General features: G+C 38.2%; 1 protein-coding gene and 2 long non-coding RNA genes across 4 annotated transcripts in view; 2 read left to right on the top strand and 1 right to left on the bottom strand.

Moving 5' to 3' along the window:
* The window catches only part of LOC116720296 (plexin-B1-like), a 77,219-nt gene extending 72,902 nt beyond the window's left edge, over positions 1-4,317 (top strand). For both annotated transcript variants that reach the window (XM_032563462.1, XM_032563453.1), the window contains 4 exons: positions 376-440; positions 934-1,009; positions 1,125-1,199; positions 1,863-4,317. In XM_032563462.1, coding sequence (XP_032419353.1) covers positions 376-440; positions 934-1,009; positions 1,125-1,199; positions 1,863-1,967 — 321 coding nt within the window. In that variant the 3' untranslated portion in view covers positions 1,968-4,317. The remainder of the gene's footprint in view (positions 1-375; positions 441-933; positions 1,010-1,124; positions 1,200-1,862) is intronic.
* LOC116720590 (uncharacterized) overlaps positions 1-14,543 on the bottom strand; it is a 957,300-nt gene that overhangs the window by 550,642 nt on the left and 392,115 nt on the right. The window lies entirely within an intron of this gene.
* LOC116720600 (uncharacterized) lies at positions 10,960-13,408 on the top strand. Its single transcript, XR_004339425.1, has 2 exons — positions 10,960-11,359; positions 11,522-13,408. It is a non-coding gene; the product is annotated as an uncharacterized LOC116720600 (long non-coding RNA).

The raw sequence follows: 14,543 nt of genomic DNA, 5'->3' as shown, positions 1-14,543 counted from the left end.
CTTTCTTCCCAGCATTCTCTCTCTCTTTCAAACTTTCCTCCTTTCATTCTTTCCTTCCAACTTCTTCCTTCTGACTTACTTCCTGTTGCCAATATTTGATTTTTACATTCTGCGAACTGCAAAAATATCTGCCACATTTTAATGGTTTAACATAAAAAAATATCATTAACCCTGTCTAAGAAATGAGTAATGAAAGCCCAGCTCAATGTAGTGAGATCAAAGATCTCTGTTAATGTGCAGCTTAATAATTAACATGTAGCAATGAGGCTAAAAGCTATCTTGTGCATACAAAAAAGACTCAGTTATTCCTTTTTTTTTGTCGTATACTAAACATTTACTTGACACATCAGTACTTCATGTGTCTTCTTTGTGCAGGATTCTCCGATCAACAAGTTGCTGTATGCCAGAGACATCCCACGTTACAAACAGATGGTGGAGAGGTAAGAATATGGCAGCCGGTCGCCCGGCTGACCTCAGGCACGTAAAACTCTCCGGAGGAGAGAAGAGGGAGTGAAGCTGAGGACATCTGTTAGTGGCAGACAGAAGGTAGACTGAGCCTGCAGGGCTGCCATGCATGGATAGTTTGCAAGCAGACTGCTACAGTTACTACTGTCAGCTGCACATTAAACCATGCAGATTACGCTAGTGCTAGTGATATGTTAAAGCTTCACTGAGCAGGAGTCTGTCCAGCAAATTAGCTGCTTTCACTGACCTTATGAGGTTAGTTTAAGAACCACTGCATAGACTCTTGTATTTATTTTCTGTTATGGTCTTGTCATATATACATCTGTCAGGTTTTCGGAATAAAATATATTTGAAAAAAAAAAAAAGTACAAAAACAACAGTATATATGACAATATATATAAATAATTTCTTCAGGTCATTTTCTTTGTAACATAACTCTGTTTTTCTCTTTTCTTCTTCTTTTTGTAGATACTATGCTGACATCAAACAGACCATCTCTGCCAGTGACCAGGAGATGAACTCGGCTCTTGCAGAACTCTCCCGTGTATGTAAACACCGTCGAGGCCCAGTAGTTGGCGTCAATCATTAAAATGTTTTAAATTGAAATATTTACAGCTATTGCCGTTTTTTTTCTAATATGTTTTTCTGTCCCAAAACAGAATTATGCTGCTGAGGTCAACTGCCATGTGGCTTTACACGAGCTGTACAAGTACATCAACAAATACTACGATCAAGTGAGTTTCACAGGAGCTTTCTGATTTACCCTGCATTTCATATGGACAGGTGTAAGATTCTCACTGTATGATAACTTGAGTAAAACTAACCCAGTTTGATGGTATCAACATACCAGTTGGCTCAGAGTCACAATGAGAGTAAAATGATGTTTGTCTGTCTTGTGACCAGAGCAACAATTTAATTTCATCCTGAAGTCCAACAAAACAAGTTGATGTGCATTAACATATCTGACCTTGTTGAGGGTGATAGTGGTGCTTTAACATTAGCTTCACTAAATATCGTGTTGGCGAAGCTTTTCAGCGCCAGCAGAACTAATATTTATTTTTCATGCTTTAGGCTTAGGGCAACAAGCTTTTTAGTTCATGGAGCTCACCACTGATCCGGTTCTATATATTGCTTAACTAGGCTGGTTATAAAATTATTGAGGGCTTGTCCAGGATGCAGAATTTATTTCTGAGCGGGGATTAAGTGTCTTTCAGCAATTCTTTAACATTTTTTCGAATTTATTGTTTGTTGGGATTTATTTTTCAAAAAAGCTTTTTGTACTCCAGGCAAAAATCAAATATATGAATGAAGATTATGCAAATATGTGACTTATTGCTGCTTCCTGGTTTGTTCACCGTCTGTTTTTACCTGTTTTTCTCATCGACTCGTTGCTTCAGATCATCACAGCTTTGGAAGAGGACGCTACAGCTCAAAAGATGCAGCTCGGTTACAGACTCCAACAGATCGCTGCTGCCGTTGAAAACAAGGTAACAGACCTATGACCCCGGCACCAGGGGAAATATTGTCTCGACTCATAAAGGGAAGGCATCGTTAGGAATACCTGTCCTTGGTCTCTCTTGGACAAAAAAAATTTATTTTTATCTAAGTACAAAAGAAGACAAAGAAATATTCTGACCTGAACTGTGGTATTGCTGGAAGGACTGGTTTTGCGTGAAGAGAGAGACTGGCGTTGACCGACTGGACCACGTTTCTGGTGGTGTAAGTGGTCCTCTCTCTGGGAGAAAAGGGACGCCTCTTCAATAAGGAGGGACAAATGTGAAAATAATGTGGAATGAAGCACACATCGAAACATTTTGCATTATTGGCTTTCCTCCTCGGATTTAACTCTTGGAGGGAAAGACGCATCATGAAAAACATCATTTGCTTTGTTTATCCGGACAAACCAAGCAGAACATTCCCACCCATCAAGGTTCACTTTTTATTCCAAAAGGTACATTTTACCCTAAATGTCAACACTGTTGGAACATTTTTATTTTTCTCTCCAAGTCTTACATACAGGATGCACACATAATGACTTTTTCTCCCTGTTTCAAGCCCTTCTTCCAAGTCTTACCCTAAAAATCCTCTGGATTTTTTTACACATTGTTTTTACTTCTGTCTGCTTTGGCTGCCTGGCTTAAAGGAAGGACTACTATGGGTTTGTTTTCCTTACTTTGTCAAAGACAACATTTTGGGTCATCTTCTCTAATGTTGATGTGAATTTTGTAATTATCTGCATTGTTTGAATTGCTCAACATAAGTTTGATCATATAGACTAAACACTTAAACTTTAAGTGAACAAATAGGGTTCTTTATAAGTAAAATGAAGAACACAAAATTAGTAAAAGAACTGCTGTGACTGATGAAATTCCCTCAGAAACAAATAGACATTGAAAAAAGACAAGAAAAAAAAAATCCTGACACATTTTTACAGGCTTTGAAGATGATTTCCATCTGCACCGCCCTGTTTGAAACCTAAACAGGTTTCCAGTCAATGTTCAAACATTGACTGGAACAAAACTGGATCTTCCAGTCAGTGAACACACTGCAACCATCTCGCACTGAGAACGCTCTTCGGTGTGTTAACCGTTACTGACTGAAGATGCACAACTAGGTGTAACAAAGAGATGCTATCTATAAAGGAACAAGACTGTGAGAAGGAGCAAAACCGTCTGGAAAGGTTTTAGTAGGAATCCACATACTGTAGAATTTACACATAGAATTAGCTATTTACAGAGAAATCCAGAGATCAGAAATCAGCTGTAAATCTCTGATTGATGCATCTTAACACATTGGTTTGATATTCAGTGTCAACTTCTGAACTTATATTCCAGTTCAATCTGATTTATTTTCCCAAAGCTCATATGTTGATTCAGAAAAGAAGGAAATATTGACATCTTTAAAATCCCGTAGAAGTTCTGAAATAATTACCGTAATACCGTTGGTTCTCTGTGTTTTTGCAAATCTGTTCTACATATGCATTTACAAAATTTAATTTGGTTGCATTACTTGCACTAATTTTATGCATTGTGTTCTTCTTTTCGATGGATTTCCATTTTGGGTGGGAGGCGGCTTTTTTATTCTAATGAACCACTTCCCATCTACTTGTTACTACTTTACATCAAAGAGCTCATCTGTTGTTTTTTATCTCTGAACTGACAAGTCAGCTGTGCTGTTTTTTCTTTCTTTAGTTAACATTTATGTTGTTGCTGTCAAAGTGGATGTCAGGTTTTAGCAGTCTGGCGGCAGAGCGAAGCTTTTTATCTTGTGAATAATTCAACCTGTAGGATTTTAAACGATGTGCCTCCTGCTCCACGACGCCACATGTTGGAAGGCTTTTAGTTATCGATTTCAATTTTAATTTATTGTTTATTTATTTTATTGCTTATGCTGTTGGTCTTTTTTACTGTCAGGCCTACAAACCTGTGTTTGTCGCGTCTCACTAATTCAGATTCTTGTTTTTGTGGTAGGGAAGCAGCTCTGTCCTTCCGTTTCGTGCCGTGTGGTGTTGCTCTGAGAGAACTGTCATGGATCAAGTCAGAATCAAAGGTCACAATCAGCTTTTCAGATGAATCACTGTCTTTTTTTCCCCCACATTATAAGGTAGTTTAAGATTATGATTTTACATTGCTGCAAACTGTTACCTTGTACATAAAATCTTTTTCTTTTTTTTCTTTACCATGCACATTAATGTTGCCTTCAGATTATGTGTAAGCAGTTCTGATGTGTGTTCTGTAGATACATACCGTTACCCAGTAATCTCAACTCTTAGCTTTCTCTGACTAACTGATAGGATGAGCCTAACAACAGCTTAATTCAATGCAATAAAGTGATTCATATGTACACATTGTAGGTATGTTTGCACTTTTTCTTTAAGAAGCTCAGTTGTAGATTTATACTATATTAAAATGGTAAATATTGTCATCACAGTATCAGTTTTTGCAATATTCATATTGTAGAGAAATGTTTGGAGTGGGATAATTGTTGACTGATGTAGTCCAAGTGTTACGAATTCACATTTTTATGCTAATGTAATATTTAACAAGTTAGTTTCATACTGAACACAAACGATGTTTCCCAAAATACTAAAGGCAAGAAAGAAGGGAATTTATTTCATTGCAATTTGATTATGATATTTTGCAAACAAGGTTGGGGACAGTTTTCAGATATCAATTATAGGTGGTATTTTTTTGTTGTTGTTGTTGCTAAAATCATTTGTATTATTTTAAGAAGGTGATAATATGAAAGTATGATCAACATGGTATCAAACGACAATACCATGGATGTTGACCAATTAGCAGAACAAAGTCAGTGTTTCGGAGTGACCATCACAAAGCCCGGATGTCAGGAGCATTCTAGCAAGCTGGCCTACAAACCTGAGTCAGTTTGAGTTTGTAGAAGAAAACCCAAAATGTTTAACCAAAGTTATGAAGCTTAAAATGCCACTCTAATAAATATGACAGAAATTAATGGAACTTTATTTATTATTTTAAATTTTTTTTAAATTCACTAATTATTCTGGTGTTTAGGGGGGAAATGTAATCATGTAGTTTGATATTTGCTAATTGACCTAAAACAGAAAAATTTTCATCTGACTTAATTTTTTTCTGGTGATTGAATGTATCTGGTTAAGATGATATATGAAGTTTCTGGTGATCAACGCTGAAAGTGTTTGGCTAACAGATAAAGAAACTTACTATACGCTGAAACTATTACACTTTCACAGCAAAGCAACAATAGAATAGTTCAGACCAAAGCCTATTTATTTGTCGGAATGGCTCAGTCAAAGTCTAGCTCTAACCAATTCAAATCAGTTTGTTCATGTAGTGCCAATTCGCCAATTTGTTAGTCTATCCCAATAAAAAAATAAAATAATGCTTCTTAGCATACAAACAGTATGCTAAGAAGCATACTGTTTGTATGCAACAACATACAAACATTTGTTGCTGTTTGCAACAAATGCTCAGAGACTTTCTGATCCATCCAACCCTGCATGGATTTAGATCCGTGCTGATTTCTTGGCCTTATATTCATGAAAAAATAAGTTCATGTCCTTGTCCTGCAAAAGGAGTTTTATTACAACCCTCTGGAAAAAGAAGCCACTACAGGCTCAGGCCTGGCCCTTCATTAGAGTTGTGGACATAAATGGGGATGGGAATAAACACCTACACAGTAATGCACTGTCAGGGGAAGTGGAACAGCTGAGGGAGAACAACTTAAAGTCTTTTTATTTTTGTCGTTAAAACTGCATTAAAATGAGGTGCTGCGATATTACAGCCCAGAGGGAAAATCTCATTTTCAAACCTTCCTGGATCTTCTCATTTCTTTTGCTTTCCCCTGAAAAAGATTTTTGTCTATATTTGCAGATCAAATACTACATCACGAAGGTGTAACTCTGTATAATTAATGTAAAGGCAAAGGCCTTTATATAAATAAGGCCTTTACTTTATTTATATATTATTTATTTACCTTATTATATACCCTATTTATATAGCTCATTTTCAGCAACAAGACAATACAAAGTGCTTAAGAAAACATTTGCTGAAACGTTCTTAAACACTGCAGCTAATTCAGTAGTTCCTGGTTATTTCCCACTGTGCATTGTTCATGTCCAATTTGCACTTTTTCTGTATTTCATAATAGTCAACAAAACTTTGATCCCACGTAAAAAATTTGGTCAAAACAACTGCAGTCATCAGCAGCAAAGTAATTCATACTTTTCAGATAGTTGCTGCCGTTTCCGTACCTTAATGGTTGAAAGTATTAGTTTTTTGCTATTGTTTTTTATTTCTTTAAATAAACCCACATCCCCAGAATCACTCTATAACAAGTTATTAAAATTGTACAAAATTGTCAGCTTCACAAACAAAGCAATGCTGCTATTTATTTTTACACCAGAGTCAGAATTTCTCACAGCCAAATGAAAAAAGTCGACTACAACGGCCATCTAATTCAGAATTCTAACCTGTGAAGTCAGAAGAGTAACCAACACAGATTTAAAAATTTGATATAGCACCTGCTTGTTTTAAAGTATTGATAGTATCAGGTACAGACAGGTTATTTGTTTTTCTGACAGTTTATGTTTCATTAAATCTGTCTCGGCTCACAGCAGAGCGCAGCTGGCAACCTGTTTGTTAGCCAACATGCCTTTGTTTGGTTAACACACCCAATCACATTGAAATACACAGAAGTTTGTGGTTATAACATGACAAAACGTGAAAAGGTCCAAATAAAGGCCGCCCCGATTGCAGTTTTCCAGCCGACTACCAGTCACCAGTTTCTATGAAACCTCACCTGCTGAATTCGAATTTGGCCAATACAGATTTTTCATTTCAATTGATTTTTTTGTCTTCAAAGTCACTAAATATCTTGACAAAATTGACAAGTTGGGCAACAGCGGCTATTGTTAACGGTGCACATACAGACGTGACCAGGTGGGCGGGTCTGTCTGTCAGCCTTCTCTCACAGCAGTGGGAAACGGGACAGTGGCTGATTTTCAGACGTATGCAGAGGTAGGTAAGATCGGTTTCATGTGGAAATGTCAGCCGATCACCAATCTCCCAAATTTTGGCCAATAAATTGATGCTCTCTCAGTCAAAAGGTAAGGATGCATTTTTAAGGTAATGTCAATATAAACCTGCTGAGGCTTGAAATGTCTATCTTTTTAGTTTCACTTAAGTTTTATTTACTCAACAACATTTTATAATCATCATTTGAATGTATGTGGCATAAAATATAGAAAACACCTCAAATTCTAACAGAAACGAGGAGGAATGTTGGCGTTTCATGCAACCTTCTTCCTCCTGACTTCATTGTGATACTTAATCTTGTGTCAGAGGTCGGAGATTCTGCTTTGATGCCAAGTTTAACCCAAAGGTCAACCTTCCCATGGGACCAGAGCAAGAAGGAAAAACTCTCCAGCTGTCCCTCACTCTCTCAAGGCTGTTGATCTTATTCCTCCTCTCTCATTCCTCTGTGACTTGCCCCACATTTAAATCCAGCCAGGAAAGATGGAGGGAGTGAAACCTGGCAGCAGCCAGGTGAAGACTTGGTGTGGTTGGTGAGTTCAGTGTCTGCTGGACATTTCCATGTTTGGATCATGCTGACTCCGGCTGCTGCTCCTAGCCCCCACCTTCACCTGCTCTGTCCGGTCATTTGGCTGCTGTCTCGGCATGAAACCAGGTTTCCATCTTCACCAACAACTTTAGGGTTAGATACTGAGATCCAAAACCAGATCGTCATGCAACGTCACATGTGAGTATATTCTTGCTCCTCAGATGCATGTTGTCTTTTGAGTTTTACTGCAAGTTTATGCCTAATCACCAATTATGGAATATGGTTTTCTTAAACTGTGATGTTGAATTTTCATGTTGGAATATTTTCTTCGTCAAACAAATTACTGACTTCTGCACGATAAACAGTTTTCTTTCAAGCAGGCTTGTGTTCAGAACAAAAACTCAACATTTCATCTCATACCAATGAAGCTTGAAGAAACACATTTCAACACACAGACAGATCAGCTGTATTAAGAAAAGTGACTTATTTAGAGCTTTAGACAACAGCTTATTTTGTAGAGAATGTAAAAACTATATTTACTTTTACAATCAGATGCTTCAAAACTAGAGAACAAAGTTGCGCTGATTATTTCCAGACATGACGTGACTAGAGGCCTTCCATCCATGCAGTCCGCTTTCGTGTCGGCAGCAGCTGGGACAGCGAGTTCTCGGGTTGCACGGACGGACGGCAAAATGATTTGCAGCAGTCAGAAATAGTGCAAGTTCTGGCAAATCACTGACACACAAACACTTTTACCTGCAGATTGAAGATGAGGTGAAGCAGGAGGCTAAAAGAGTCCAGTGTTTTGCTTTCTTACACTGTTTTGCGTTCTTTAGGAACAGAGATGACTCATCTGATTGTTTAGGAACAGCTGGAGAACCCAATCATCTCTATACGACGGAAAGTCAGGACTGTGAAGACCCCAGAGAGATGCATTGATCTGAAATTAATATGTGCATCAGAGCAACACTGTAACATACAAAACATGTGAGTGCAACACTTTGCCACCATCATGAAGATGGAGAACACAGGCAGTGTGATCTGAACCAGGGTTTTCTGAAAATAAGTTGGGCTGCAGAGCTTTTTAAGGTTTCTGTTTTACTGTAAATTATTCTTACTATAAACCACAGATGACCAGTACTGCTTGGTTAACATCTGAGTCGCTTCTCGTGATCCTTCACTTTCATGCTTCAGTCTGCATGTTTTTCCACCTGACCTTGCTTCGTGCTCCTCTGTGTTGCAGGTATCAGCACTGCTGTCTGTAAGATACGACAAACGCCTGACGCAGTCGTAAATTACACACTAGCTCATGCCATGTTCTGGGATATTGGAAACAGAGATCCAATTCAAAGTTCTTTGAGATTGTTAAAAATAAAAGCAAAACCCAGCGTGCCATGCGTTGTTCAGGTTAAAGGAGGACAGAAACAGGATTATTCATCATCTTGCTCGAGTGTCCTGCAGGCAGGTCTGAGCATATTACTCACAAACGGTCATGGAAGGGCTTCTGAGGACGACGCTAGGCCAGAAATAGCTGGAGCTCTCCAAAGCTATGTGACAATGGCTTCCTGCCTGTTTGTTTAATATTCAGATTACTTTGGGAGACATTGGTTGCCATGTTCCTACTGGGTATTGCTGTGTGTTCCTGTGTTTAATCCTGGATGTTATAACTGCAGGTGGTTACTGCCCTGTCCAGATTGGCGACTCTTTGAACAGAAGATACCAGGTGGTGTCTAAGCTTGGCTGTGGATTTTTCTCCACAATATGGCTCTGCAGGTGAGGAGAGGAAAGAGTAAAACAATTAGGGTGGGGCACAGCAGTGGCACAAAGGTAAAGCACATGACTCGCATACCTCTGTATGCTTTACGCATGATGCGCATAGTCATAGGGGGAACCTGTTAGTTCCTGGATGGTCCTCCAGGTTCCCCCTGGATAGTCCTCTATGTAAAGAAAAATAAAATAATTATTTTGCCTCCATGTAACACTTTGTGTACAGCGCTTTGTGTCCGCGACATTAAATCCCAAAGATGCACACTAAAGTTTGTGTTGTGACGAAAGGTGAAGAACTTTCAAGGCAATTGAACTAGAGTTTTACTAAAGCAGACTAAACAGGGTTGTTGTGAAGGCACCCTATAAAACTGTCCTTAGCCTGGGATGATGAGACCTGTGCCTGGTTCTGGAGCTGCTGGGGCCCAGCCTCAGGATCTGGCAGCTCTGTCTTGGGAATCCAGGCCTTATGCAGCCTTGGGTCAAGCAAACACTCGCCCAGGTAAGTAACACAAAACCACAGTAACCTGTGGATTTGACTGCATTTATATACAATTATTAGCTTAAAATAAAAATCTAACTCTTTTGTGACCATTTTCAAGAAAAGCAAAGAGTTGGTACTACAAATGATAAAGGAGTTTTTGTTTGATCAGGCTAGCTTTAATGTAAGAAACATCTGAATTCTCCATTTCTCTGCAGGTTCTCCAGAGCTTGGACTACCTTCACACTCCATGTAAGATCATCCACACACACATTAAGCCAAGAAAACATTCTGCTGCACCTGAAGGACCACACCCATATTACACCAGCAGGGGGCAGCAGCTCCCTCTGTTTACCAGCTGTAGAGGGGAACAAGACCACAGGCACAGTTGTTTTCTTGTTTACAGGCTTCAGATATAATAAGTTTGCAATCTGCAGATCAGTAACATGTATATATTAAAAAACTAAATGTAATATATCACCGGGGGGAGGGGGGTGACTGACTCACTCAAATTATTTTTTCACTCTGCTTTAAATATTAAAGCAGTTATTTATCTAAACTGAACTAAGTTCAATGCTAATTTGTTTGACTATTTTAGAGACAGAGGGAGTGAATCTGTACAAGTTAAAATAAATTTCTGTGAAGATTTCTGATTTGGGAAGCTCCTGCTGGGTGGTTAGTACTCCATTTTTCACTGACAGCAGTGATCTGACTTCACTAGCTAGCACTTTTTTTCCACTTGAGATTTACCCCATAATTACAAATATGTCTATTTTATGTTTAAACAGCTGTCTGCTGACCCCTAGTGGCCACAAAATAGTTTAGACATTTTTTAAAAAGTATGTTAAAATCCCAAGCATTTTAATAAATATTCATAATATAAAACACTAAAGTATTGAAAGTCAAAAACTATAGAAGTTCTGCCTGACTGTACTCCTTCACTGTTCTGACCCAGTACAAGCATTTCAGTGAGGAGATCCAGACCCGTCAGTACCGGTCTCTAGAGGTCCTGCTTGGATCTGAGGTCCGCCAGCTGACCTCGGGGGTGTGGCCTGCCTGGTGAGATACCAGCTGACCACAGTTTGATGATGTCTGCTTTGCTTCATCAATCTTTTTTTTTTCATGTTACTCTCGAGAACTAATGTATCTTTTTGGGAACTTTTGGTATTTTTATTTGTGGGAATTCATAGCAGGGGTTAAAAAATTATCAATTGAATCTTTAAATTTATTAATCACAACTGAAGTTAAAGTATTAAACAAGACGTTTTTCTCAGGTAATACATTTTGGTTGACATTAAATACCCACTAGGTGTTAATAACTATGGGGAAACTAGGTGCTCAGCTGTGATTTTGACTCGTGTTTACTCTTTGCCATAGCAAATATATTTAATAGTAGGTTAGGAAAGTAATGTTTTGTGAAACTGCTTAGTTTGGTTAAAAAAACAAAAAGTAGTGTCACAGGTTGGAATGGCTCTTTAACTAGCCACACATGTGACCCTGAATGTTCCCCTGGATTCTCCCAGGCCTTGGAGTTGCTCACTGGAGACTCGTTGTTCCACCCCAAAGCCGGCGAGTTCATGTCCCTGGAGGAAGGTGGGTTTAATTCAGCGAGCTGACTCTAACGGAGAGAGGAGGCACGCACCGACACGGGATTAAATGGGATTACCGCATGCCTTCATTGTAGCTGGAGATGCTAATTTGTCCTGAAACTATGTGTGTGTTGCGTAACATTTGTGGGGCCTCCGTCCACCTCAGACCACATCGGCCAAATCGTCGAGCTCCTCGGCAGAATTCCTCCAGATGTTGTCCAGTCAGGCAAACATTCAGCTCAATACTTCAACCGAAGAGGTACAACCACATCTTCTTCTTCTTCAAACTAAAGTTTAGCTCAATTTCTAAAACAAACCCTGTTTTTTCTCTGTATGTTGCTGTGCGGGTGATCTCCGTCGTGTTGGTCCACTGAGGCCGTGGAGACTTTATGACGTTCTGGTGGAGAAATATAACTTTCTACTAGAAGAGGCCTCTGAATACTCAAACTTCCTTCTCCGTATTCTGGATTATCACTCAGAGAGAAGGGCAACAGCTGCACAGTGCCTTCAACACCCATGGTTGACCTCCAGTTAACCTCCTGAAGACCCTAAAGGCCGTGGAAAGTTCTCTCAGCCAGATGTTTTCAGCAGCAAGACCTCAACGGTTTCAGGGCATCTTTGAATTTTCACATTTGGGGAATTCCTGCTGCACTTATTTAGCATCAGAAAGAAAATCTTCTCCACTTGAGCTTCATGAGCACTTTAGGCTTTTTTTTTCTCTCATTTTCTTTATTCTTCCTGAATTTTGTTCTAGAGACCTTAGGTATAAAAATCTTTATTGTCTTTACACTGATAGACTTGAGCCTGAACTGTCATGACCATCAAAAGGTATTCATTCATCGATTTCATTAAGTGTTCTTAATACAGGCTTTATATTTAGATACGGTTTTACAGCAAAGCAATAGATTTTCCACTGACATGTTTTATGAAAATAATGCTAAATGAATGCTGAGTGAATTTTAGTCTGCAGTTGTCAGACAGACGCTGTTGTCTGTGTTAGCTTCTTGGTACATTCTCACAAAATGTCTAGCAGGAAGCAACCGTTTCTCAAGAGCCGAGACCTTCTTTATGAAGCAAAACGTAGAACCAGGAGCTTTTTTTTTTTTACCAGGTTACAAAACATCTGAACTTTGAAATTATTGCTAATGTTCATTATCCCAATTGTGTCCAGAACACTGCAATGAGTTTGCAGTTAAAATTATTTAAAATATTGTAAAATATACACGCATATGATCTGTGCACCTTCCGCGACTGAATTGTGACATATACCCTGATGGAGAACAGGCAATAAGCATAACGCTGGCAACACATGCAGCAATGTCTGCTAATGCCAGTATCAGAAGTATTTAATGTAGGTCAGTGGGGTGGTATGTAAAGAAATGTAGAAATTTATTCAGTTGACTAAATCCAACTCAGCCAATATAGTCCAAATTGTGATTGCGTGGGTTTATTGAATATTTCATATTCCATGTCAAACTGACAAATTAGCACAAAACCTTTGTAAGCTAACTAAGTTGGATAAGACAGGTCTAAAACAGCTCTGAATATGTCATTTTTACTCGGTGGCAAAATCATTACATAATCATAAGTGCATATGTTTCAAAAAAACATTAATCTCTTTTATACTGCTGTTGCTAATTCTTGTTCAAACTGCTTCCAAACTTATTTTTGATAGGTGATGAATGTTCCACACATACCAACCATCATTTATTAGCACTTTGCCACCATAATAATCAGCCAGGCCAGAGTTTGCAAGCTCTCAGATTTTTATACTAAATACCTACATTTAAATCTATTCCATGTGTTCAAATTAACTACAGTACTTAATTTAGAATCTGCTTATCAGAAGAAACATATTTAAATGTGTTTCTTCTGATTACACATTTAAATAGAACTGCAACAAAATTCATACAGTAAGAGGTTGAGTACATAAATACAGAGAAAAAAACTTTGCATGTTTATGGTTTCCAGAAATATGAGTGGGGAGGAAAGAGGTTTGAAGTTGTACAACCATCAAGCAGAAAAATGTTTAGTGGAGCTATGATGAGTATTTTTTAAAAATCTATTTAAGACATGAAAATAAGTAAAATGAACAAAGATTTTGTTGTAATGTAATTAAGGCAGAAAGTACATGTGGATGTTTGATATTTAGTGGGGTATAAGGCATAATAGTGGGGTACAAGGAAAACACATCTCACAATTAACATTCATCAGTATCCATAAAAATGAATGCATAAGAAATAATTTAAACCATAAAACGTTAAAAATGACTAAATATCGTCAGTCTTAAAAAGTTCTATTTCAGAACGTGCCAATTGAAGAAATGTCTCGATCTGATTCTAGGTATCTTCGCGTCACCAGTTAAGTCGCTTTTAAATGATCGGTATCTTTTTACATGCCGGTTTCTGAAACATTAGCAGTAAGAGAGACTATTGGCTGCGGTAGCTTTCTGTCAGCTTCATAGAGAACGGCTTAAGAAATGGTTATATTAAGATGATAAAATAGTAAATGACTGACTGGAGTTCAATCAAAACAGCATCTGTTAGCGTAGCACTACAGCAAACTCAAACTGTCCAACATAAAAACACTTTTAGCAGGAACAAGTGAGTTTCCAGCTGTTAAAATGAATGGACAGAACCTCACTAGTGAGTGAGTTTAGTGGGGAACGTAGCATTGGTTTTAATGTTTGGGAGTTTGTTCCTGCAAATCACTGATCAGTACCACCAACAAAAGACCCTGACTTGGACATTCACCAGCCAAAAGTAAACAAAGTAAAACGTTAAATTCTACATTAATATAGAATTTAAATAAGATTAAATATCTTTTTACCCACTGTTAGTTCGAATCCGTTTCATATTGCATGGTATTCTTGAGATTAAACTTTATCAGATTGACTTGAAATTCCATTCTGGGTTTAGCCTCCTTTAGCTCTGTCATTGCATCTCATACACCATGCAATCCATTGGCTCTTAAACTATTCAGCTTTACAGATAGTAAATAGCAGCAGCAATGACTTGACTAAATCAGTTGTACAAGGGCATAATGAAAGCATATGTATCTCCACAGTTTAAATATTTTATATTGATTATTGGTTTTTATGGCGAAGAGGGTTGAGGACCCAATTGAGGAAGCCTGGCTAATAAATCCATTATGGATGTGACTTTGTGTTTAATGTCTTTGACTGAGAA

The sequence above is a fragment of the Xiphophorus hellerii genome, chromosome 1 (assembly GCF_003331165.1).
Source record: "Xiphophorus hellerii strain 12219 chromosome 1, Xiphophorus_hellerii-4.1, whole genome shotgun sequence".
In the NCBI taxonomy this organism is placed as follows: Eukaryota; Metazoa; Chordata; class Actinopteri; order Cyprinodontiformes; family Poeciliidae; genus Xiphophorus; species Xiphophorus hellerii.
Note: the sequence above shows the minus strand (reverse complement) of the source record. Positions and strands in the feature narration are given on the sequence as shown.